This window comes from Talpa europaea, assembly GCF_964194135.1.
Source record: "Talpa europaea genome assembly, chromosome: 11".
NCBI classification, from domain to species: Eukaryota; Metazoa; Chordata; class Mammalia; order Eulipotyphla; family Talpidae; genus Talpa; species Talpa europaea.
The window spans coordinates 81,607,659-81,632,321 of record NC_140078.1 but is presented as its reverse complement, the minus strand read 5'-3'; the positions used below and the strand labels follow the sequence as shown (position 1 = coordinate 81,632,321).

General features: G+C 48.5%; 1 protein-coding gene across 1 annotated transcript in view; it reads left to right on the top strand.

Moving 5' to 3' along the window:
- Positions 1-1,023: 1,023 nt before the first annotated feature.
- Positions 1,024-24,663, top strand: part of CMTM7 (CKLF like MARVEL transmembrane domain containing 7) — a gene marked incomplete at both ends in the record, with an annotated part of 39,615 nt that continues 15,975 nt past the window's right edge. The window contains one exon of the mRNA XM_084247809.1: positions 1,024-1,182. Within this exon, the coding sequence (XP_084103935.1) occupies positions 1,024-1,182 (159 nt within the window). The remainder of the gene's footprint in view (positions 1,183-24,663) is intronic.

Genomic DNA, 24,663 nt, shown 5'->3' with positions numbered 1-24,663 from the left:
CTGTACCCCAGCTCTTGTATGCATAAATAAATAAATAAATAAATAAATCTTTAAAAAAATACAACAGAAAGGCAGGTTCTGGGGGAAGCGATGGCAGGCAGGGTGTCCACCACAAAGGTGATAAGCCCCTGGAGCAGTCCAAGAAAAGGCCCAAGGAGATGGAGGGAGATAAGGCATTCCAGCAGAAACTGAAAGAGGAGCAAAAGAAACTTGAGGAGCTAAAAACAAAGGCTGTGGGGGAAAGGCCCTCTGGCCACAGAGGGAAATCCGGCAAGAATTCAGCTGCTCCTTATGCCTGAGGCAATGGTGATCCTTAGTCCCATTCTTGCTTAGACCTCTGGCTCCCCTGCCATTGCCGCCCATCGCTAGGATGAAGTGTCTTGGAACCAGTCGTACATTCAAGTTATTATAAAGCAAATAATTGAACTACAATAACTCGACAATAAAACCCCAGATGCACACGGAGAACATTCTGTATTATTCTAAGCCTGTCAAGTCCACAAAAGGGAGGAAAGATAAATTGGGAAGGAGCAGGAGGGAACTTTTGGGGGCGGGTGGGGAGGGTGGTGGTTACACAGGTGTACACATACACGCAAATTAATGGGCCCGATCATGGAAGGTTTGCACACTGTCCCGTGCACGGGTTCTCCCGCTATAAAGCACTCCTGGCACACATCCGCAGCCGCGCCCACGCACCATCCCAGGAGCCTCAGACCAGCTGCGGCCCCGGCCCTGCCCACCCCGGAGAGGTTACGGCCCACGGCGTCCTGTTTCCCCCTCCTCCAGCCCAACTTCCGCGCCCCTCGTCGGGCAGGGACCGCCACCTAGTCCCGGGCAGGGCCGCGCCCCAGCTGGCTCGGTGCCCCGCGGGGCTGCAGACGCGCGCGCCCAGCTCTCCCGTGCGCCCTGCAGACCGCACGCCCGGGGCCCCGGCCCCGCCCCCGGCCCGCCCCCGGCCCGCCCCCCCTTATCTGGCCCCTCCGCCGCGGCCGGGGGAGGTGGCCGGCGGGCAGGAGCCGCGCGATGTCCCACGGACCCGGGCTCGTCCGCACCACGTGCAGCACTGGCGCCCCGCTCGGACCCGGGGCCGGCGCGGGGCTGGCGGGGACGAGCCCCTCGGTGGCGCTGCTGGACCGCGTTTATCCGCGCACCTACTCGGCCCTGCTGAAAGTGGCGCAGATGGTGAGCGAGAGCCGGGCCGCGGGCGGGGGTCTCCGGAGGGGCCGCGGGGCGCGATCCCGGGGGCGAGGCGCCGCGCGCCGGGGCCGGGTGGAGCCGCCGGAGCATCGCGCGCGGGCGGGGCCCGGGAAAGTTCGTGCAGGCGCCGCGGGGGACGTAGCCCGAACCCCGGTCCTGGCTCGCTCGGGCTGGGATCTCCGGGGACCCAAGTTTTTCCAGACACCCCTCTGGGGCCTAACGCGCCTTCTGATCGCAGCCGAGCGCACAAGTTTCTTTCGGTCTTCCTTCCTCTTCTCTGGCCCGCGCTGCTCCGACCCCGAGCCGGGGGTGGGAAGATTCGCCCCGGCGGCGGCGCTGAGGCGGCGAAACTCGACCTCCTGCCTGCCCCGGGCCTCCGCTTTCCTCCCAACCCAGCGCCCCAGGCGCCCCCGCTCCGTGCGCGGCGACCCGGCGAGGTGGGAAGAAGTAGGACCTTTGGGGCTGCAGTCCCGGACCCCTGCGCTCCGGGGCTTCAGCGGAGAGGGCAGGTCTCCGGGGGCCCCTGGAAAGCAGAGGATTCAAGGGGATGGCCTGTTTTGGGGGAACCAAAACTTACTTGGGGGCGCTGGAGTGCTGTGGGGCGACTGTGGGGTGGGGGTCAGCTGTGGAAACGGGTAGGATAAAGGGCTGGCCTCGGCGTGACCCACAGGGTCTTCCACCGTAAACACTGACTATGGCGACCTCTCTTCTCACTCTTTTTCCCTTCCCTTTTTTGTTTTTTTTTTCCTCATCCTTAAAAGTGGCTTCATCTTAAGCACTTTTTCCATTTGTTGAATGTGTTTTGAAACCGGGTCCGGCTGCTGGTGACTCTCCATTTGCTGTAAGGTTTGCAAGACGAAGGGTGGAGGAGGGCCTTAGAAGAGGGCTCCGAGGAAGGAGCGTGGGCCTAGCAGCAAGGCCAGGCCCCTGCAGCCGGGACCTGCCAAAGTGGACCCGCACCAGGGTCTCCTGGACACAGGGCGAGAGCTGCGGGCAGCAGTGTTACTCTGGGTGCCAGTGTGTGTGGAGGGGGCTCTTGTTTCCTACTTGACCCAGAGCTGGGAGAATGGGGCCTGAATTCCCTCTGGTCTAAAAAAGTTATGTAGATGAACTAAAAATTAGGAACTTAGAGGCTCTTAGCTACTAACAAAAAACTGTTGTTCTGAGCAATGTTGGTTTTCAGCAAGGTGTTTTTTGGCTCAGGCTAAAAGCGCCGATCAAGTCCATCCTTCAAAGGTGACCAGAGGGGAGACAGGTCCTACCTGAGCGTTGGAAGTTATATCATCAGTACATTGATGAATTTAGTGGGCAAAGATCTGATCAGAAGCCTCCATCTTGGTCCATTAATTTGATGGGCCACGATGGTAGAGAAGAGAAACTTCCATATCACTTTAAACTCCTCCAGTAGCCTCTTGCCTGCAGCCCTTGTGCTGGGTTCAGGCAACATGGCAGGGTCTGTTCTAAAGAGGGCACCATAGACTTGAAGGATTTGTTCTCTGTGTGCCCTTCTTAAAACCATGCCCACAAAATTCTTACACCATCCTTCTTCCCTGGGGAGGCCCTTGTGACTGCAGGCTGCTTTGAGCAGACCCTCTAAGAATAAAGTTGCCTTGGAGGGGGGTCATATTACAACAGAGAGGCTCTTTAGGACCGTCTACTTGGGCCTTTTGCCTAACTCCTTCCCATTCTGTCCCTCCTCTCTCCTGGGGCGCGTGCTTGGACATTTGATTTTTACTTGTCTTTGCTGGAAAATACTTGTGTAGAAGTTGCCACCTTTGAGTACTCTTTGAGTCTCTAATTTTGACCACTGATGTCTCACTTGCATTCTGAACATATCCCCTAAAGCCCAGCTCTTCTCACCATGGCCTGCTCCACACACCTGTCAACGTCTTACCCTAAAAAAGCACTGACTGGCTGTCCCCCTTGGAGAACAACTTCCTTTCTTTGCTTTGGGTCTCTCATGGGTCCACTACTGCCACAAAATGGGGAGGTGAGAAAATAGAAAGAAAATGAATTCGTACGCGAATGTTGCCACTTGGCATGCCATTTTAATGCATCCTATGACCCTGTGGCCATGAGGCTTTCATGTCTTTGGTCTTCCTCTCTGGACTACAGACACAGTTACTGCATCTCAGGAACCAGGTTTTTTGTTGTTGCTGCTGTGATGTGTTGAGTCCTACTATTGTTCTCTATGGGAATGACATACTATATATTGTGTGTGTCCTTAGATGTTTTTAATAATCCAGTGAAGTTGGGCCTCCCTGGTGGCGCAAGGAGTTATGTCTCAGCACTACGAAATTATCTACAGCCACTGTAGCACGAGTTTGATCCCCGGCCAGGGAGGTGACCCACGTGGTGCAGCAGACCTCTCCTGTCTCGCCCACTGCTCCCCTCAGCAGTGTATTTCAGTAGATCTACCTGTTCTGCTCCCCACTCTGTCACTGGTGAATCTGCTCACCCCCTGCACCTTTGGCCTGCACCCCAGTTCTTGTATGCATAAATAAATAAATCCTTAAAAAAATCCAGTGAAGTAATGTGTTTGACAGATGAGGAAACTAGCTAAAAGGTTGAGCTGTCAGCTGCAGGGTTGGGCCAACGCAGGGTTCATCCCCAGGGACCCGCTTGTTAATAGATCTGGAGAAGTCAGTGCCTTAGTGAGGTGCCTGTTCACACTGAGGTAATACTTTGTTTGTTTGTTTTTTTAATAGAGGCATGTTTATTTATTTATTTATTTGTTTGTTTGTTCTGTTTACACGTGCACTGGGTATAGTCAGAAGCGCGGGAGGGTGAGAGAATTCACCAGAGCCAGAGCAGGGAGCAGAGCAGGCAGAAGGACCGAAATACACTGCTGAGGGGAGCAGCAGGCAGCAGGAGAGGTCTGCGCGCCATGTGGGACCCTCCTCTGGTGGCCGGGGAGCAGCCGGGGATCGAACCGGCGCCGCAGAGGCCGCGGGCAGCTTTGCAACCCAGCGCTCAACCGCTGCGCCACCGGGGAGGCCCACACTGAGGTAATACTAACAATGAAGTAGACATAATAGCAAATGGCTAAGATGTGAGGGATAGGAAGAAATCAGAACCCTCATACGTGCCCCATGGGAATGTAAAATGATGCAGCCATACGGGAAAACATATGCCCACACACAAATTTGTGCGTGTCTATGTGAAGGGTCACAGCAGCATTATTCGTCATCACCAAAGAGTGGGAACAACCCACATGTCCACTACCTAGTGAATGGATAAATAAATATGGTATAACCACACAGTGGAATGTTATTCTGCAAAAAAAAAAAAAAAAAAAGAATGAAATTCTGATACATGCTACAATTTGAAAAACTTTGAAAGCATGTGAAAAGTGTCTCCCCTTGTATTAAATGCCTAGCATTGGCGCATAATTTATAGAGACAGCAAGTAGATTAGTGTTTGCTTAGGACTGGGGGATTTGGGAGCAATGAGGAATGGCTGCTACTGGATAGAGGATTTCTTTTTGTGGGTGATGAAAATATTCTAACATGGGTCACCAACTGATGAAACCATTGAATTGTATGCTTAAATGTGTAAGCTGTGTCTCAATAAATCTGTTGAAAAGAAATAGATGTAGGGACCAGTGGGGGGAGTACTCTGAACGAGACCCCCTCGGTGGGGAGGGCACAGCTGTGCCTCCGGAAACTCCCTGGTATCCTCCTGCATCCACTACTGGAAGGAGGAAGGTGCACCCATAAAACTCAAAGTCTAAGCTAAAGAACGAGATCTCAGGCCTCCCCGGTGGTGCAGCAGTTGAGCACTGGGCTGTGAAGCTGCCCACAGCCTCTGCAGCACCCGTTCGATCCCTGGCCCCCGGCAAGAGTCCCACATGGCACGCAGACCTCTCCTGCCGCCCGCTGCTCCCCTCAGCAGTGTCTTTCGTCAGTCTGCCTGCTCTGCTCCCCACTCTGGCTCTGGTGAATTCTCTCACCCTCCCGTGCTTCTGACTGTACCCAGTGCTTGTATAAATAAATAAATAAATCTTAAAAAAAAAAAAAAAAAAGAAAGAACCAGGTCTCCTGGCATCACCAGGGTACCTGAGCACCGGAGCTGGGAGGGATGTCCGGGGGGTCGAAGGCGTCCAGATGCCCAGCATCGTGGCCTCGCCAACACTCCTCATCAGTTACATTGTTCAGCGGGCACTTAGGAGTGCCACATCGAACTCCATTTCTGCAGAAACAGAAGCTGTGATTCTGCTCTGGAGACAGGCAAGTCCCAAAGCCATCTGGTCAGGGAGATAACAGCTCCGATGGTTGCCCACATCAAGGAGGAAGGCTAGGGAAATGAAGGTGACGTCTGAGCTGAATCTTGAGCCACAAAAGTGCGTTTGTAGGCTTTGGAGTTTCCCATTTGTTTGGTATGTGTAAGTTGGGGATAAGTGCTATGTTGGTGGGGTGGTGGTGATAAGGAGACATATAGCTGTACATGAGCCAGTATGTATTCTTACCTTCCCACCTCCAACATTTAGAAAGGATGTCATCTCATTTATTGAGCAGCTGCTATGTTCTTAACTCTGTGTGAGGCATGTAAAATACAGCCACTAACAAGATAGACCCTTTCTGCCATGGCAGAAAAAGAGAGACTGTGATATTTGCAGAACTGTAATATGGAAGGAGAATCAGAATGTAGTTTCACAAGCAGCAAAGGTGGAAACCTAAACGTCTTCCAGAAGGTTTGTTTATTTATTCAGCAAATATTTGAGCCCTTACCATATGCTAGGGCACTGTGGAAAGAAGTGTAAACAAGACAGATCAGCCTCTGTCCCCCTGACACGCTAATAGGGAAAATAAACATTAATCAAATGATTATAAATATAGAATATAAACTGGGGCAAAAACTGTGAAAGAAAGGTATTCGGTACCATAAGAATTAACCAGGAGATCTGCTCTGTCTAGGAGGTAAGCCAGGGCTTCTCTGAAGAAGGGGCATTTAAAGGATGAGGGAACAGCATTATCAGTAAAAGGAAAAGCACAGACAGTGGCTCTTAAGCCTGGAGGCAGGAGTATTGTCATGGTTGGAGGGGAGAAAACAAAGGTGAGAGTGGCATGGAGGAGACTGGAGAAATATGCAGGGACCAGACCTCCCAGAGGCCCTCTGGATCATGCTGATCATGCTATTCAAAGAATATCAGGGACACATGTCTCAATCAACCCACCAAGGATGTAGTGCTTCTCACCCCCAGGGCTGTAGTGCCCCCTGCCGGTCATTTTGGAACCTTGTGAAAACTTTTTTTGATTGTCACAGGGCTTTGGATCGAATTAGGTAGGTATCCATTTTATTTGTTACAGGATTAACAGTGAGGGCATTGCCAATTCTTAATACCCTAAAGAGATGGTTTGTCTTTGGTGAGATTGAGTTGCCGACCCAGGCAGGGTGGAACCTGAATGGGTGTGTGTTTGGGAGAATATATGTTTTCTGACTCCCTGAAAGACCTTCCAGGAGGCCAAGGCAATTACAGGCTTCACTTTGGGAATTCACAGCCCAGTTCCCAAATGGAACTAGACTATGGGGATCTCAGCTTCTGGTTAGCTGTGAATAGGCTATGAGTGAAGAATAATCAGCATAAGCCTGCAGGGCCCACCCCTTGTGTTTGGTTCACATCTGTACAGCAGGGCAGCACCAGTTTGGTTCCCAAATGTGCTCTGCACACCCATATCCTATTTTCTGGAAGCTGGAGAGTAGAAGGCAGCAAAGAACCACACTGCCAAGATCCTTTGGTCTCCTTTACCCCACCAAACCCAACACTGGTCCAAGAACAAGAAACTACTTTCCATCGAGGGTCAGACAAATAAAAACAATAAGACAAATTGTGGGCTTTCTTCCCAATAACAGAAAAAAATGCTCATTGTAGAAACTTGGCGAAACACAGATAAAATGGACTCTCCCAGCCCCTCTCCCTCGAGGTTAACATGTAAAATACAATTTCATACTACTTCATAGTATAAAATAATATATAATTTGCAGTTATGTGGCTTGTTTTTACAAAAGTATGATCTCTGCACATTTTGCAAAATGCTTTCTCATGGAATGTGATTACTGTTTCCCCTATTGCTTAATGTCCACCTGCAATGTAGTCTTTAACAGCATTGTAGCCAGTCTTGGGTGACCCAAGCCTGCGTGACCCGGCCTCTTTCCCCTGGTAGTGTTAGGGGGAAAAGGCGGTCCCAAAGCAAATTCCATACAGGCTTTGTGGACTCCACCCCCACCCCAGGTCAAAGCCAAAGACACTGGGAACTCCAAATCCCATCACCACCAAAGGGAAGGTGGCTGGGACCTGAGGGTGGGGTTAAGCAGCCAGGTGGATACAAAAGGCAGACACGTGGGCTTTGGGGGCTCTTCATTTTTGGGCTCTCGGCCAGCTCGGAGCGTCCGGCCAGCTCTGGGAGTGACTTTGGGTTTCCAGGTCGTCGGATGGGGTAGGACGCATTAAAGACTTTATTTCCCTATTTTTTCCCTGAGTTGTACATTTTCCTTATTTTCTTTTCTTTTGTAAATAAACCTTTTATTAACCCTTTTGTGTGTGTCTGTAGTAGAGTATTCATAAGTCCCTTTAAAGCGCGCGGGTGAGGACCCACAGCCAGAAACCCGTTTAATATCGGGGTTGCTCTATAACAGCTGCACAAGGAGCTTCCTGTCAGCCTGTGTACTAAGGCAACCTTGGTGAACTTCCTTGCAGGGAAGTCTTTGTGTACAAGTCCATAGATGCTTCCTCAGGGCCCATGGCAGTGCCCTTTTACAGAGAGAAATGCAGAACTTCTTGCCCTTCTGAGAATAATGGCTTTAAAATATTACCTACCTAAAAATTTGATTCCTCCCAATCAAATACTGTCCAAAAATGAACAATGATGTAAGAAAATAAATGTAATTTTTTTTAATTGTCTAGACTTCCTTATCCAGAATTTGCCTGGAACCAGATGTGATAGTAGTAATTATTTTAAGTTGTAGCGGTGCTCTTAGTATCAGTGTTTGCAAAAGGAATAATGACCTTAATGTTGTAGCAGTGCTTTGGGTGTCAGATGGTTTGAAAACAGAACCATGACCTGTGATGTCCTATAGTGCATTCACATCACCTGCATGTCAGGACTGTGTGTTCACTTACACTGAAGAATGTTAGGAACACACAGGTCCCAGGCCTTATTTTTTCAGGTATGGAGCAGGTGATTTTTTTAACTACTGGAAAGAATTCCCCGTCAGGGTTCCCTAAATAACCCCCTGCCCCCAGGTTGGGAATGTCTGCCCAGAGGAGGTAGTGCTGATGAGAACACCAGCTGCAGGGCCCAGCATGCTGCAGAGACGGGAGGGCATGAGTGCATGGTCCTGTGTGAAAATGGAGAGATTCCAGGGTGCTCTGACCTCCCAGAGATCCACTAGACCCGGCAAGGCAATCACTCTAGGGCCTCTCGATGTGGAATGTATTAATTTAAATTACCATTTCAGAGAAGGCCTCCTCTGCTCCCTTCCTCCCAGCCCCTGGTCCGCTCTCCGGGCCAGTGCATCCTGCTCAGTATTGCTGGACGTCCATCTGTTTCCTCCTCTCTGCCATCTGCCTGCCGTGTGGCCCAGGCGTGCTGCCCATGGAGGCCTCCCTCTGACCGGCCGCCGGCCACATGCTCGCTTTGTCACCAGTTGGGCAACTTGGCTCCCTGGCCCGCTGCTGCTCACCCCCCTACATTCCTCACTGGGGTCCTTAGTAACTCCTGGCACTGGCTGGCTCTGGCTCTGAGCCCAGTGCTGACAGCTGGGTCCTGGTGCCCGAGTCTTCCTGAGCAAAAGGGTGAGATCTCTCCCCACCACAGCCTCATCCTACGCTCTAGGCGGAAATCATTCATGAAGTTTCTCTGCCCCCTGCAGAGAAATTACTTCCCTGGTTTGTGTTTTACTCAGCAAAGGCTGCGATATGGCTCTTAGTTTCCAGAAAACTACACTTTTCTCCCCTTTACTTTAGCTAAAATTTAAAATTGATTGATAGAGACACTGTTAAGGGTTTCCAGATATTAACCATAGAAAGGATTGCTGTGAAACTTATGAGAAAAGAGGTATCATCCTCTTTTTCAAAGACAGAAAATCAAGTTCCTTCAGAAGGGAATGGGAGGCTGAGAGGGGGGAAGGAGAAATTAATTAAATGTTCTCAGATGCAGAGTAATTGGAACCTTCTGAAAAGCGGAGAAAATTACTAAGTTTAGTATGGCCTCAATATATTTTTACTTACCTCTTTCTCTTAGATTTTCCTTATTCTCCCAAGAAGGCAGCGGTAGCTCTAATGAAAAGTCTTTTTTTGAACTCACCCTGGCAAATGGTAATATTAGTATTTAACTAAGAACAGTAACAGCATCTATCACTCATTGAGGCCCCTTAGGTGACAGCCACTTGTCCAGGTGTTTCAGTTGTGTTACCTCACGGAGGCCTCATGACAGGTCGGTGCCACTTCTCAGTGTCCCACTCTCTTTCATGGTTCTTCCCAAAGCCATACTAAAGCATTAAAAATCTTTTCCAAACAATATTCATGGTTGTATAGAATTGTTAATACTGTATTTACTTAAAAAAAAAAGTTAGCATCCATGTGATCAAGATTTTTATAAGTACAAAAAGTCCCCCAACTCAGTTTCCCTCCTTAGAAACTACCATTTTCTAGTAACTTCTGTGTGTGTGTGTGTGTGTGTGTGTGTACTTTTCTACCCCAGATGGGAGCACACTTACACTCACTACCTTCCATCTTGGAGGTAATTCCACATCTGTTAAGTGTTCTCTTTCTTCTCATTCTCTTTACCATCTGCCTAAGTAACAGAGCATGGATTTAGCATAATTTATCTAGCCAGGCCCTATTGACAGGCATTTAAGTTAATTTTCCTCTTTTGTTACCTCCAGTACTGCAGTAGATACTGCTCTTGGAATTGTTCTCATCTGTTCCATAACTCAGATTCTCAAATATCACCTTCTGGTCTTCCCGAGGCTTCAGGGGCTTCCGTGTCCATTGCCACTGAGAAAGACCCCACTTGGTGTTCAGTGTTCAGAGTCCAGTGTTCAGAGCCCCACTATTCTAGTGATCAATTTAAACTTTAAGATATTAAGAACCTGTAACATCTAGACAACAAAAAGACCTGTGTGACCAGCATTCATCTTAGAATTTCCCAAAATCTATCACAGGAAATGTTGCCATTAACTTCCTAGAAGCAGAGCTAGAAATGGGAATTCTCATTCTCATGCAGCTGGTTTCTAGAGTAGAAGTAGGAAGAGGAGCCAGACAGAGATGGATTTCAGAGGGATAGCCTCAGCCTGGCATTACAGGGGCTCTAGGAAGAAGGTGCACCACACAGAGTCTCCTGTTTTGAGCTGACTTGGGCTTTTGTTTCCTTTCTTGACTACATCCTGGGAGAGAAGTAGATAAACTCCCAGAGTCACCTCTGAGCCAGACTGTTCCCGCCACAGAAGGAAATTATTAGCAGAAAGTTTCAGATGGGGAAATTAGCAGCAGCACCCCCTGCAGTATCTAGGGAGTAGTAACTTGGTTAAAGGGAGCCCAGCTGAGCACCAGTGGAGTGCCTGCTTGTGTCCTGTAGGAGCCACTGAAGCACTTCCTGTCTATCTGGCTAATGCTCAGGCCAAGCTGGTATACTTTGGGAACATAAAAACCAGACTGCAGCTTCCACCTGTAAAGTGGTTTATCAGTATTCTTGTCCAGGTTCCCCCTGGATCTGTAATGCCCAACAAACTGCATAAGACTTTGATCTTGCTTTTTTTTTTTTAAAGATTTATTTATTATTTATGCATACAAGAGCTGACGTACAGGCCAGAGGTGTGGGGGTTGAGAGGAACCACCAGAGACAGAGTGGGGAACAGAACAGGCAGATTGACCAAAGTACACTGCTGAGGGGAACAGCTGGCGAGTCAAGAGATGTATGCTGTGCCATGTAGGTTGCTTCCTGGCCACCCGGCTATCAAACTCGTGCTGCAGAGGCGTGGATTGCTTCATAGGTCACGTCTTAACCTCTTGTGCCACCAGGAAGGCCCTGATCTTGCTTTTTGTTGTCCACCCAAAAACCACTGTTATTTTTTTTCAACTCCTTTATGAAGCAAAGCTGGGAGGAATGAAAAATAAAATCAATAGGGAACTAAATTATTTCTGTGATATTTTTATGGAAGAATCACAAATGTCGTTATGGAAGTATAAATAACCTGACGGTATCTGTTTTAACTCCTAAGAACACAAGCCCTAGCCACAGGAAAAGATCCCTGGTGTTGGATTTCAGAGATGGGGCACCCTCTGATTCTCAGCATTTTGTTGCTATGATGGAGGCAAAAGAACATGTGTTTGGACCAATGTGTACCTTTATCTCAGTTTTAGTGCTCTTGTTTTCACAAAAGTCCCTTTTGCAAAAAGTCATAGCTCAAATGTCACCTCCGTGGCTAAAGTTCATTGAGAACTCATCACCAACCTAGTCCTGTGTTATGAACTTGACACAAATCTCATTTCATCCACCAAAGAGCCCTACCATTTAGATACTACTGTTTTTCATATTTTATGTCCAGCATCTGAATTCACAGTGATTATGCAGATACTGCCAGGGCTCAGCTCAGTGGCAGGAATGTGTAGGTGTTCACCAAAAGCACATGTTCCTTGTTTCATAGCGTTGGGTTGTTTCAGGTTGACAGCTGTGCAGACACAGACGTTTCCTGTAGTCTTTGTATATGAATTCGGCTATGCTGCTAGTTCTCAGCAATGGAATGAGAGTAGAAGTGCTGTCTGTCACTTCCTGTCTGAGCTTTTAAGAAAGAAGCAGGGGCCTCCCTGGTGGCACAGCCGTTGAGTGCTGGGTTGCGAAGCTGCCCACAGCCTCGGCAGCACCGGTTTTATCCCCAGCTGCTCCCCCCACCCCCGCTGCTCCCCCCCACCGCTGCTCTCCCCCCCCCTGCTGCTCCCCTGCTGTTCCTAGGCTGCTCCCCCACATGGCACACAGACCTCTCCTGCCGCCCGCTGCTCCCCTCAGCAGTGTACTTCGAGTCCTTCTGCCTGCTCTGCTCCCCACTCTGGCTCTGGTGAATTCTCTCACCCTCCCGTGCTTCTGACTGTACCCAGTGCTTGTATAAATAAATAAATAAATCTTTAAAAAGAAAGAAAGAAAGAAGCAGGATCCTCTACTCTTTTCTATCTGTCCTCAGAGAGAGGAAACACCCCAGGTCTAGAGATTGTCTGCTTCCCCTGTGGACTGTTCCCTGTTCTTCTACTGAAGAGTCTTCCCGACATACTCCACTCCCACCCCCACCTATTTAAGACTGTTCCATAATTCCACCTACCTCCCCCACCAGCACCAGCACCAGCACCAGCACCTGCACTGTATCCTGTTGTCCTGCTCTGATTTCTTCACCGCACTAGCTATGAGGGATTCTAGCTGAATCCCCTTGTTCACATCCTTACTTGTAACTTGTTTCTGGAAGTCTCCCCCAGGAACCGAACTGCACAGAGACTGGGACCTTTCTGTCTGGGTTGCCACATTCTGTCTGGGTACCTCATTCCCAAAATGTTGCATGTTTTTGAACCAGTGAATGAATGAATGAATGCAAGCATATTTCCTTGCCAATGCCTCTGCTGATAGTATTTCTTTCAAAAAAGCCAGCCTGGATAAAGTGCTTGCATAGTGCTGTGTCAGGAAGTGGGGGGCAGGGGTCAGCCTACTGGAGGATGGGTCCCCCTGACAGTTAGGACATGTCATGGGACCTGGGGCTCACAGCTTAGACCTGCAGGCCAGGAAGCGGGGAGTCTCTGGGCAGAGGAAGGAAAGGCTGAGAAGATGCAGGTGGGGACCCCAGTAAGCAGAGGCTGGAATGCCCACGCAGACTTTCTGATAAAGATAGTTTCTGCACTGACTGCCAGTTTGAGAGCCCTTTCTGTTTTGTTTAGTTTAGCTGACAGTTTTCCACTGACTCAAACAGTCAAAACAGCGGGTGTCCACGCTAAAGCAAACAGAAACTAAAGCAAACAGCAGCCAGCAAGCGAGGAGCGAGGGAAGTGCCTGTCAGTTTATTAACAGGGCTGCTAATTTAAGGCACCACCAAGAAGGGCTGAACTGTGGCATCGCTGTTGGATTAAAGGCCGAAAGAATCAAATGCCAGATGTGGCGATGCTCACTCTCAGATCTTGAATTCTGGTTCAGCTGCTCACCCTTTGGTGTGGTCCCAGTCACAGCACTTTACCTGCTTCCAGTTGCTTTGTCAGGTATTTATTTAGTACCTACTCTGTGCCAGGTCTGTGCCAGCTGCCAGCTGCTGGGGATATAATAAAGAACCAGGAAGATCCAGCCCCTCCCCGTGGGCTAATAATTTAGACACCAATTTAATGTTTCATTGCCTGTTTAGTGTCCATTGTTTTAGGCACTGCTGAGAGAGAGGAGAGAGAATGTTAATTATATGATACAAATCTCTCATTTAGAATTTTTATTTTATACTTAATGAAAAAGTTTGTTTAGACTTGATTAGACGTAGATTAATATTTCTTCTGCATATTTAAGAAGGAATACTGATGAAGGAAAATTAATGGGTTAAGGTTTTCCTAACACTTTATAGTCAGAGTCCTCCTCTTCTAAATTTTTTTTTTTAAGTGTTTTGACTATTGTGGTCTGTGCCAAGACTGAAGATTGCAGCATCCGCAGAAGAAGCTGCGGAAGAGCTCGCGCCGTGGGCCTGGGCTGCTCGCCTGGTTTGTCTCCCTCTTTGGGAATGATGTCAGAGTCACCAGCCCGGTCGTCTCCAACCAGGTCTGCAGACTTGAAGAAGTGGTCCTTTTTTTTTAAGATTTATTTTTATTTATTTATGCATACAAGAACTGGGGTGTAGGCCAGAGGTACAGGGGGTAAGAGAATTCACCAGAGACAGAGTGGGGAGCAGAACAGGCAGATCGACTGACATACACTGCTGAGGGGAGCAGCAAGTGAGACAGGAGAGGTCTGCTGCACCATGGGGGTCAGCTCCCTGGCTGGGGATCGAACTCATGCCACAATGGCTGGCGATAGCTTGATAGCACTGAGACTTTTATCTCTGCGCCACCAGGGAGGTCCAGGAGTGCTCTGTTCTTGCTCCAAGATTTTCTTCCATGCTGCTGTCCCCCAGAAAGCGAGTGTCTATGCTGGCCTATTGGGCATGGGCATGTGGCAGGTAATGGTAACTGCTCTACGACTACTGTCTGGCTGGTGGGCAGCCATTGCGAGATATACCCGGGACTTGAAGGAAGTAAAAATGTGAAAGAATGGGGGTCTTTGAATCAGTAAGTGTGGTTAGTGCAGTGGTGCTGTGCACCATGAAGGGGAAGTACAGGGCCCCGTAGCACCACTGGATGGGGCTTCCCCAGGTTGCTATTAGACCTTCCCATGGACTTGACCAGGGGAAGGAGCAAGGCAGAGGTAAAGGCAGGGAGAGTGTACTGGGGGAGGCAACAGCCTGTGCAGAGGGCCAGTGTTGAGAGAGGAGCTGGAGGGTCTGGAAATTTTTTGGGCAATGCATAAAATGAACTTCTGGTGGTGGCGAAGCATAGAAGAGGCGTGAACCACAAAAATAAGTTAGTGGCAGTTCTATTAGGCTTTGGTATTTCTCCATTCTCCATTTCTCCAGTCTTCCAGAAACTGCCGGAGGAATTAATCATGCAGTGAGCATGTCAACTGAGCTGTTTTTGTTTTTTTTTTAAAGAGGCATTTATTTATTTGTTTGTTTGTTTTTTGTTTTTTTGTTTACACATGCACTGGGTACAGTCAGAAGCGCGGGAGGGTGGGAGAATTCACCAGAGCCAGAGCGGGGAGCAGAGCAGGCAGAAGGACCGAAGTACACTGCTGAGGGGAGCAGCAGGCGGCAGGAGAGGTCTGCGCACCATGTGGGACCCTCCTCCAGTGGCCGGGGAGCAGCTGGGGATTGAACCGGCGCTGCAGAGGCCGCGGGCAGTTCGCAACCCAGCGCTCAACCACTGCGCCACCGGGGAGGCCCTCAACTGAGCTGTTTTATCTAGAGCTTCCACTGAAAGCATTTGAGATTTGATGTTATTACACAAATATGATCAGAGCAGCATATATATATATGTATATTATATATATATAAACTTTGCATGGTTGTAATTTACTGATTTCATAAGTTCATATGAATTGCCCAGCCCCATCTCTGCCCTTGGATGAAAGTTTATCTGTTTGGCATTTATGGGAGCCAATTGTTCCCCATTTGCAGGTGTATGAGAGGAGGCTTTGTTTAGGATGAGTCTTTTGTTCTTGTCTCTTTCCTGTTCCCTCTTCTCTGCCCTCCTCCAAAGGCACCCAGACCAGAGCAGAAGCAGATATGCTTGTTGGGGGACTAAATGGCCCTCTTTGTCTCACCACCAGGCAGCTGTTGCAGCAGCAAGGAGGTGAGGGGAAAGGCAAGGCGTGGCCAGGTTCCAGCCTCACCAGGTTATTTTTAATAAGTGAAGGCCAAGGGTGTGGGGAGCTTTCTGAATCGAGGTCTTTGTTTTCATCTGGCACTCAGATGACTCAAAAGGAAGAGGGCAAAGGAGGTAAGCAATTGAGAGGCTGCCTGAGTGTGTCTGACTTCTGGAATGATGTCACTGAACTTGGGGACACAGGTCACAATAATACCTTTGAACTTGGGACATGGTAGAAAGGGCTGGAGCAGGAGGAAGGCGGGGTCCTTGTCCACACTGTAGCCCCATGAACTTGCCTGTCTGAAGGGAGCGGGTCACCATGGCAAACTTTTCTGCCCCCTAAAATTACAGGCAGCCAGAAGACAGGTGGGAGATGGCCTTCCTGGGGAGTTGTTAACTAGAACTGGGTCAAAGAACAAGACGGGGATAGCTCGTAGCTTGCTTAGAAGGGGTGAGGATGGGCACATTTTCTCATGTGGGTATGTTTGGACAACCAGAATTGTCAACATATTCTGAACATGTCAGGAATCCGAGGCGGCTACCTCCTTATTGAGTTAGCAAAGGGAGTTTCCTTTTGGCCCCAGACAGCAGTATGGTCTCTGAAATGGGGATGGTGGAGGGGTAGAGGGGGTGTCGCCCCACACCACCCAGGGTCCCCTGGGATCTCAGTGCCACCTGCCATCTCCTCTCCCAGCTCATTTCTCTGGCTGGCTCTCTATTCCAGTCCTCACTATCCTGCTGGATTGACAACCTCCTGCTACTGACTTCTGTGTGTCTTCTCCCCCACCTCCAGGCCCCCTGCCGCTCCTCTAGTTACCCAAAGTGCAGTTCTGACTCCAGCTCTTCTGTGCTCAGTAACCTTCGCTGGCTCCCTATGACCCCCCACGCCCCTGCCCATGTAACATCTACTCTCTCTGCCTAGAGTTTGCCACCTCCTCCCTGCCAGCTCTGTCCCCATCATGTCCCTTCACAAGGGTGTGGGATTTGGACAGCTCATTTGCTGCCAAATATGCCCTGTGCCTTTACACCCCTCTGCCTTCCCTGCTGTGTTCTTTCTGTGGCAAGCCTCTGGTGCCCCTCCTCTGCATATTGCAGTCCAACCTCCTATGAAGTCCACATGAGGCCATATCTGCTCCTCACAGAGGACATGCTCGGCCTCCCTCCTCCAGCCCTGCTTTCCTCGTGCCCTATCCCTCCCTCACAGCATCTGTCCCTGTTTTCTTATAAGACACTGGTGTCTGGGTCTGAAGCCCCTTAGGACAGAACCTGTGCCTAAGCTGTCCTTATATCATGCTTATCTCCTGGTGACAGCTCACTGGACTTAGGAGAATCGCCACTAAAGTGCTACTCTGTGCTAATCACGCTCAAACATCCCATTTACTCTTCCCAACAAACCTCAAGGAGTTTTAATGCCTAAAATCTATGGCATGTGCATGAGTACAGGAGCAGGCTGCTTTAAATGTTGGGCCCGAACCAGCTCATTTAATCCTCATATCAATTCTAGGTGGTAGTATACCTGTTTTAAAGGTGAGGAAACTGAGGCCTGGGAAGGTTAAAGGTTAACTGGCACTAGTGATTGTGTTTGTGTTTGTTGATCTAGGGTGTGCTAGCCATGATTTCCTTACTCTGGAGGCCAGCCTTTGACCCTGCCCAGCCTTCCTCCTCCACTCCTCACTGGCAGCACAGGTGGCCTTCACAACTGTGGTTTCCATCAGTGACGCATGCTTACAATCCTTTCATGGTGCTCATGTACTTGCTGTGTCATTTTTTTATCCCAGACTAATTTCTTCTTCCCAGGCTGTCACTAATTTGGCATTCTGCTGCCTGGGTTTTCACTTAAGCTGTCCCATATCCACATTCTGAAATTCAACAGGCATTTTACTTTTGGCATGTGCCCCCGGTAGGATGCCAGGCTTCCTGCTGGGGCTGGCCCCACAACTTCTCCAAATATTTATTTCCCAGACACTGGTCAAAGAACTGAGCAGTGTAACTAGTCCTCTGCATCAGAGCATCCATAGGATTCTTTTTGGCAAAGTGGAAGTCAGGGCCCCCCGGTGGCCTAGTGGTTAAGTCTCAGTGCTAGCAGGCTATCACCACTAAGGCCTGAGTTCAATCCCCGGCCAGGGAGCTGACCCACATGGTACAGCAGACTTCTCCTGTCTTTACCGCGTGTATTTCAGTAGATCCACCTGTTCTGCTCCCCACTCTGTCGCTGGTGAATCCTCTCACCACCCCCACACCTCTGGCCTATACCCCAGTTCTTCTACATGAAAAAAAAAAAAAAGTGGAAATCATTGTAATCTAGTGTGCTAAGTGTAGGGCTGTGACATGGTTAATATTCAATAATCACTTTAGTAAATAGCTTCATTCTTTGCATTTAAAAAACTTGGGTTCCGGGCCTCCCCGGTGGCGCAGCGGTTGAGCGCTGGGTTGCGAAGCTGCCCGCAGCCTCTGCGGCGCTGGTTCGATCCCCGGCTGCTCCCCGGTCACCGGAGGAGGGTCCCACATGGTGTGCAGACCTCTCCTGCCGCCCGCTGCTCCCCTCAGCAGTGTACTTCGGTCCTTCTGCCTGCTCTGCTCCCCGCTCTGGCTCTGGTGAATTCTCTCGCCCTCCCGCGCTTCTGACTGTACCCAGTGCATGTATAAACCAAACAAACAAATAATAAATAAATAAATAAATAAATAAATAAATAAGGCATGCCTCTAGAAAATTAAAAAAAAAAAAAATAAAAATAAAAAACTTGGGTTCCATTAGCTTTAACTGCATGACATTCAAGACCAGGCGGCCTGTAACACAAAGTGTGGGTTGCTCATGTGACTGAGGTCAGCTGGACTGGCTTGGCTCATCTTGAACTAGACTGGCTTCCACATCTCGGCGCCAGCTTCTGTCATATGATCTGGGCTGGGTTCAGCTAGGGTACCTGCACTGACTCAGCACTGTCCCTGTGTGTTTGCCATTGTCCGGGGACTGGCAGGCTAACAGCTTGGGAAAAGTGGCAGGAGGTTGCAGTGTCACAAAGCGCACTGAAGCTGGAGAAGCATCACCGTGGCCCTTGGAGAGAGTGGCCATGTTGCACTTTAGGAAAACCAGTACGGGGCCTCCCTGGTGGCGCAGCGGTTGAGCGCTGGGTTGCGAAGCTGCCTGCAGCCTCTGCAGCGCCAGTTCGATCCCCGGCCACCGGGTGAGGGTCCCACATGGAGCGCAGACTCTCCTGCCACCCACTGCCCCCCTCAGCAGTGTACTTCGTCTGTCTGCCTGCTCTGCTCTCCATTCTGACTCTGGTGAATTCTCTCCCATGTTTCTGACTATACCCAGTGCTTGTATAAATAAATAAAATAAATCTTAAAAAAAAAAAAGGAAAACCAGTACGTAAATACATTTGGTAGTGGGATCTGCCTTTCATATGAAATCTTACCAGGAAGCAGATGACGATGATTGTGACACGCTGAGCTGCCCAGGGATGGGTGGGACCCTCAGCATGTGGAGGTGGCAGTTCTTTGTGCTCTTGTTTCTCCTTCTTGAATCCCAGGGCTGTAGGGAAGTTCAAACCAAGGACTCCCAAAAGTCACTTCTGCCCGCCACTGGCATTTTTTTTTTTAAGTGTGTGTGGAGCCTCCTAGCCCAACAATTTTAGCAGAGCCTCCAGTCTGGATGATTCAGGGAAAGCATCCTGTCAGTGATGCAGGAGTAGGTGGGATCTATGGCACCAGGTGCAAGTGGTCCCCACCACAGGCGTCCTTGTAGAACATTTAGCAACAGCTGTCTTCCAGTTGAGCCTGTTCCAAGAGCATCTCTGCTGGGGGCGCCCCTCAGCCAGAGTCCCAGGTGTAGGTGGCACATATTTTCTCTCTCATCTGGACCCATCACTGTCCTCTGGACAGAGCTCAACTTCCTTATGCAAAGAACCAAAACACAAAACCCAGAACAATTCATATTCTACTTTCAAAACAGACCAAGCGGGACCTTTTTTTGGTTCCACTACCTACTCCAGCTTACTGTGGTTGCATATTAAATGACCCCAAAAGGTAGCGATGCAAAACAACCACTTTGCTCACAAATTCTGTGGGTCAGGAAGGCAGGACTGAGTGAAGGGGGCTTGTCTTTGCTCCACAGTGAGTGAGCTAAGGCTGGGAAGACTGAAAAACTGGGACTGGATGACTGGAAGGCTCGCTCATGTGTCACAGATGATGCTGACTGGCCAGACAACCACACATGGCATCTCCCAGTGGACTGTTTCCTGCTGACATCATGGGAAGGCCACAGGGCCTTCAGAGTTTCTCCTACCAGCTTATCCAGAGACTGAGGGCCAGAAGGAGGTTATCGAGACCCAGGGCCTCCGAGTTGCTCCTACCAAACCCAAGACCTCCCTGAAGCTGCCAGAATCAAGGGGGGGAAAACAGATTCTGCTTCTTGGTGGGCAGCAGCCAGGTTCTAGGAGTACGTGATATGGGGAACGTTGCTGTGGCCATTTTGGGGAAACATGATTAGTCACATCATACTGGAAATGGTTTCATATACCTCATTACCAAGTCAAGGTAATTAGAATATCCTTGGCGGGGGCGGGGAGGGGGGCGTGGTTTGCTAGGGAGCTTGTTTAAGCCTCTAGTCGCATCCCCATTCCCACCCACCCCTACTTACCACCCCCACTGAGTCCTCAGGGAGAGCTTTGCAAATGAGTTCATCTGCCCAGCTCACAACTTGGGAAAAAACATTCAAGAGGCAGGAAAGAGTATACTCTGGTTAAGAATCACATTTTAGAACCAGGTAGGAAAAAATGAAGCCTTTCTCTATGCATAATGTGCGGGCAGGTACCTGTCTGTGTTTCAGTTTCCCTATCTGTAGAAGGGGGGTAACATTAGTATGTACCTCTCTAGGCTTCTTGTCATATTTCAGCAACTCTATGCCTGGCACGTGGTTAGTCCCTCATGAATATTAGCCATTCGTGACACTAATCGTCATTATTATTTCAGCACCTTGTAAAAAAGTTCAGGTCCTAGCAAGGGCTGTAGGCTCTGCCTGGTTCTGGAGAAGATTCCTAGGCAGTCAATTATTTTATTTTGTTCATCACTTCATCAGGGAATCTCTGGGAAACACCACTTCCTTCCCCAGCTGCTTGTAGGGGTCTGACTCACCGATTTTATCCAATTATCTAGGTCTTAGAGTCTTAAACAAGAGCATTGAATATAGTTCCAGTGTTTTCCCCATCCCTAAATTAATGTGCTGTGTTTGCCCAATTCTAAGATCTTACTGATTCTAAGACTCACCCCGATTTCATAACCTGGGGGGAGGCATGGAGGCAAGCAAAGAGCACTAATCTGATGTAATTTACATTCCAGTGTCAACAACATTAAAATGTGGGAGAGGTTAGAAGACAACACATGTTCATTAAAATTTAGAAATATAGAAAAACAAAAGTGGGAAAGTTATAACCTCTTAATTAGATCAAGTGTATAATTTAGCAGGACACTTTAGAGAGCAGGGAAATGCCAGTTGGCCACCTGGCCTGAGCATAAACTGGGATTACCCCTGACAAGCTAGCTCATCTGCTTCCCTAAACTAAGCCCAGGGTTAGAACCAGCATGAACACTGTTAGCAGAACTATGGACTTGGCTTCTGGTTTTTCCTCTCAACTTCCACATTTCACTCAGTCATATTACCTAGCTTTTTTGGGAAATGTTCTTTATACTTATTGCGATATTGTAAAAGTCTTCCCTTGTTATTAAAGTAAGATCATTCAAAGGTATGTCTGGCATAATCACACAACTAGTAATATTTTCAATATAAATGTTCTAAAAATATGATAAAAGCACAAAGGGAAAAGGATACCTACAATGCTATCACCCCAAAATATTCACTCTTAACATTGTATCTATAGTAGTTTCCTTTAAATGTATTGGATATACTTTTATTAGGGTATTGGTAATAATGGGAGTATTAATTTTGTTTTTTTTTTTTAAGATTTATTTATTTATTTATACAAGAACCGGGGTACAGGCCAGATTTGCAGGAGGGTGAGAGGATTCACCAGAGACAAAGTGGGGAACAGAACAGGCAGACTGAAGAAATACACTGCTGAGGGGAGCAGCGAGCACGACAGGAGAGGTCTGCCGCGCCATGTGGGACCCTCACCCGGTGGCCAGGGATCAAACCAGCACTGCAGAGTCTGTGGACAGCTTCACAGCGCGGCCTTCAACTGCCTGTGCCACCAGAGGAGGCCCATTAATTTTGTTTCTGATTTTTTTCTCTGTAGAGAAAATATTTTTTAATGGTTAATTATATTTTGTCCTGATGATAAGCCATAATTTTATTTAACCAATGTGTGCTATTGGATATTTATCTTTTTCTAATTTTTCTACTTTTATAACAATCTGTAAAGAATATTCTTTTTTTTTAAATTTATTTATACATATAAGAGCTGGGGTACAGCCCAAGGTGCAGGGGGGAGAGAGGATCCACCAGAGACAGAGTAGGGGAAATGAACAGGCAGACTGACTTAAATACACTGCTGAGGGAGCAGCAGGTGAGACAGGAGAGGTCTGCCTCGCCATGTGGGTTTCTCCCTGGCCGGCCGGGAATCGAACTCGTGCTACAGAGACTGTGGATTGCTTCATAGTGCGGTGCTTAACCCCTTGCGCCACCAGGGAGGCCCTGTAAAGAATATTCTTATAAATAAATCTTTGATCTGTTTCCTGAGTGGATATGCTAGGGTAATTTACTAGAGATGACATTATTGAGGTCAAAGGATATACATATTTGATAATTTGGTGTTAAGTCCAGAGGTGCCTTCCAGACCCAGGCTGAACCATCAACTTTATGTGTTAATTTTCCATTGATATTTTTTCACTGATTATTGCTGGCTTCTTTGGGGTCAAGCTCTTTACATGTTAACTGATTTTATCATCATAATGTCCTGTAGTGTGTATACCATCTCTTTTATCTCTAAATAAAGAAAGTGAGGCATGGAAAAACAGGACTTGCATCAAGTAAATCTACCTGTTGGAAATAAAATGGGATTGCCACAGAAAAAGAAGAGATGACTAGTGCAGCCAATATCTGTGGATGGTCACATACCTCTCTGGTCTATAAACAGTCATTTCGAGATGGCCAATACTTGACCCCAGCAGGGACTGAGGTCTGGTCCAACTGAATAGGACATGCACTTGCTGAGGTCACTCCTCGAGTGGCTGTTTTAGAGACCCAAAGAGGCCCAGACTCTACCTGGATCTAACGGAAGTTCCATCTCATGAGAAACTTGAGACTTGCAAGGATCTGGCAGATGCCAGAAGTGGGTTGGAATGAATGCCAAAGAAGGAAGGATAGGTTCCCTTCAATCTGGGCAACAGAACAAAGAATGCTTTGTGGGGGGTCTAAACTGTAGAACACAATAACCTCCAGCTACATGTGGCCAGTTTAAATTTAATTAAAATTAAAAATTTGATTTCTCAGCCTCATATAGCCATTTCAAGTGCTGGGTTGCATTTGGCTGTTGTCAAGGAAACTTTGTTGCCCCTTTGCTACTGGAATGTGATGAAGGACACAGCAGTCATGGAGCCCGTTTGCAAGGCAAGACTCTGCTACTTGAGCAGTTCTTTTGCCATTTATTGAAATCATACAGGATCGTAAAATCGGATCATGCGACATTGGTATGAGGAATAGGGTCCGGAGGGTAGGATAGGAATGGGAGAGAAAGTTTTATAAGGGAGAGGGACGGGGACATCGTGACCATGTGTCAAGAGACATTTGCATCAGCAAAGTATGATGTTATCACAGGCAGAGTTATCCCGAGACCGCCATGGAGATAGTCATGTAATCAGGTCAACAGCGGCCTACGAGTCCCTGGGCCTGCCTCGCAATACGAACTATACCCAGTAGGTAGTCAAGGAATGTTCTGCTGTGATTTGTAGATAGCACATAGGTCACAATTGCCCATGAATGGCCAGCTCATAGGAACCCACAGTTGGCTGCCATGTTGGGCAACATGATGCATAGAGAACATTTCCATCATCACAGAAAGTTCTACTAGGTGAATCTGGCCCAGAAGCATGAGTTTGGCAAGGGAAATGGAAGTAAAGGATGGAGAATGGCCAGAAGTCACCTTCCACTTGGACATGGGATGTGCATGGGATAGTAAAAGTAAATACTGGAAGGGAAGCTTAACAATTCCTTGCTGTGAACTGCAAGCGTTATTGTGAGTCTGGACTTTATATCAGACCTCTATAGAGTTTAAAGTGCATAAGTGATGGTATGAAGGAGTCCTCATCAGGTCTTGCGTCTCTTTTTTTTCCCAAAGGTTTATTTATTTATGCATACAAAAACTAGGGGACAGGCCAGAGGTGTGGGGGGACGAGAGGATTCACCAGAGACAGAGTAGGAAACAGAAAAGGCAGGTTGACCGAAATACACTGCTGAGGGGAGCAGTGGGTGAGTCAAGAGAGGTCTGCTGGGCCGTGTGGGTAGCTTCTTGACTGGAGATCAAATTCATGCTGCAGTGGCTGCAGATAGCTTCATCGTGTTGATGCTTAACCCCTTGAGCGACCAGGAAGGCCCCAGATCTTGCATCTCTTAACTGTCATGCACAGCCTTGTCTTCTGATGAGGGGGCTGCATGAGGCCCCAGATCTTGCATCTCTTAACTGTCATGCACAGCCTTGTCTTCTGATGAGGGGGCTGCATGTGTGTGGCATCTCCTGAGCCTGGATGCGATTGGCTGGGACAGAGATGGTATTGTCACCAGGCTGGACATCAGGGAGGTTCAAGGTCGATAAGCAGGGTTCTGTGAGGTGGCCCTGGTAAATAGGGGTGCTCTTGTGGATAGTGTAGGGGGTCTCAGTCCCCAATCAGGTGGCAGGGGCTGGAGAGGATGTCTACTCACCAGTACCCTGAGTGCTAAGAGATGCCCAACAGCTCTCCCACCTGCCTGAGAGCTGAAAGGTGCCCATGCCCTCACCACAAACCCTGTCACCAGAGGTGACCCGAGCGGGGGACCTGCTCCCTGCTGCCCTGGAAAACCTTCCTTGCCCTGAGCTGTCCCTTTATGTCCTCACCTCAGTACCAAC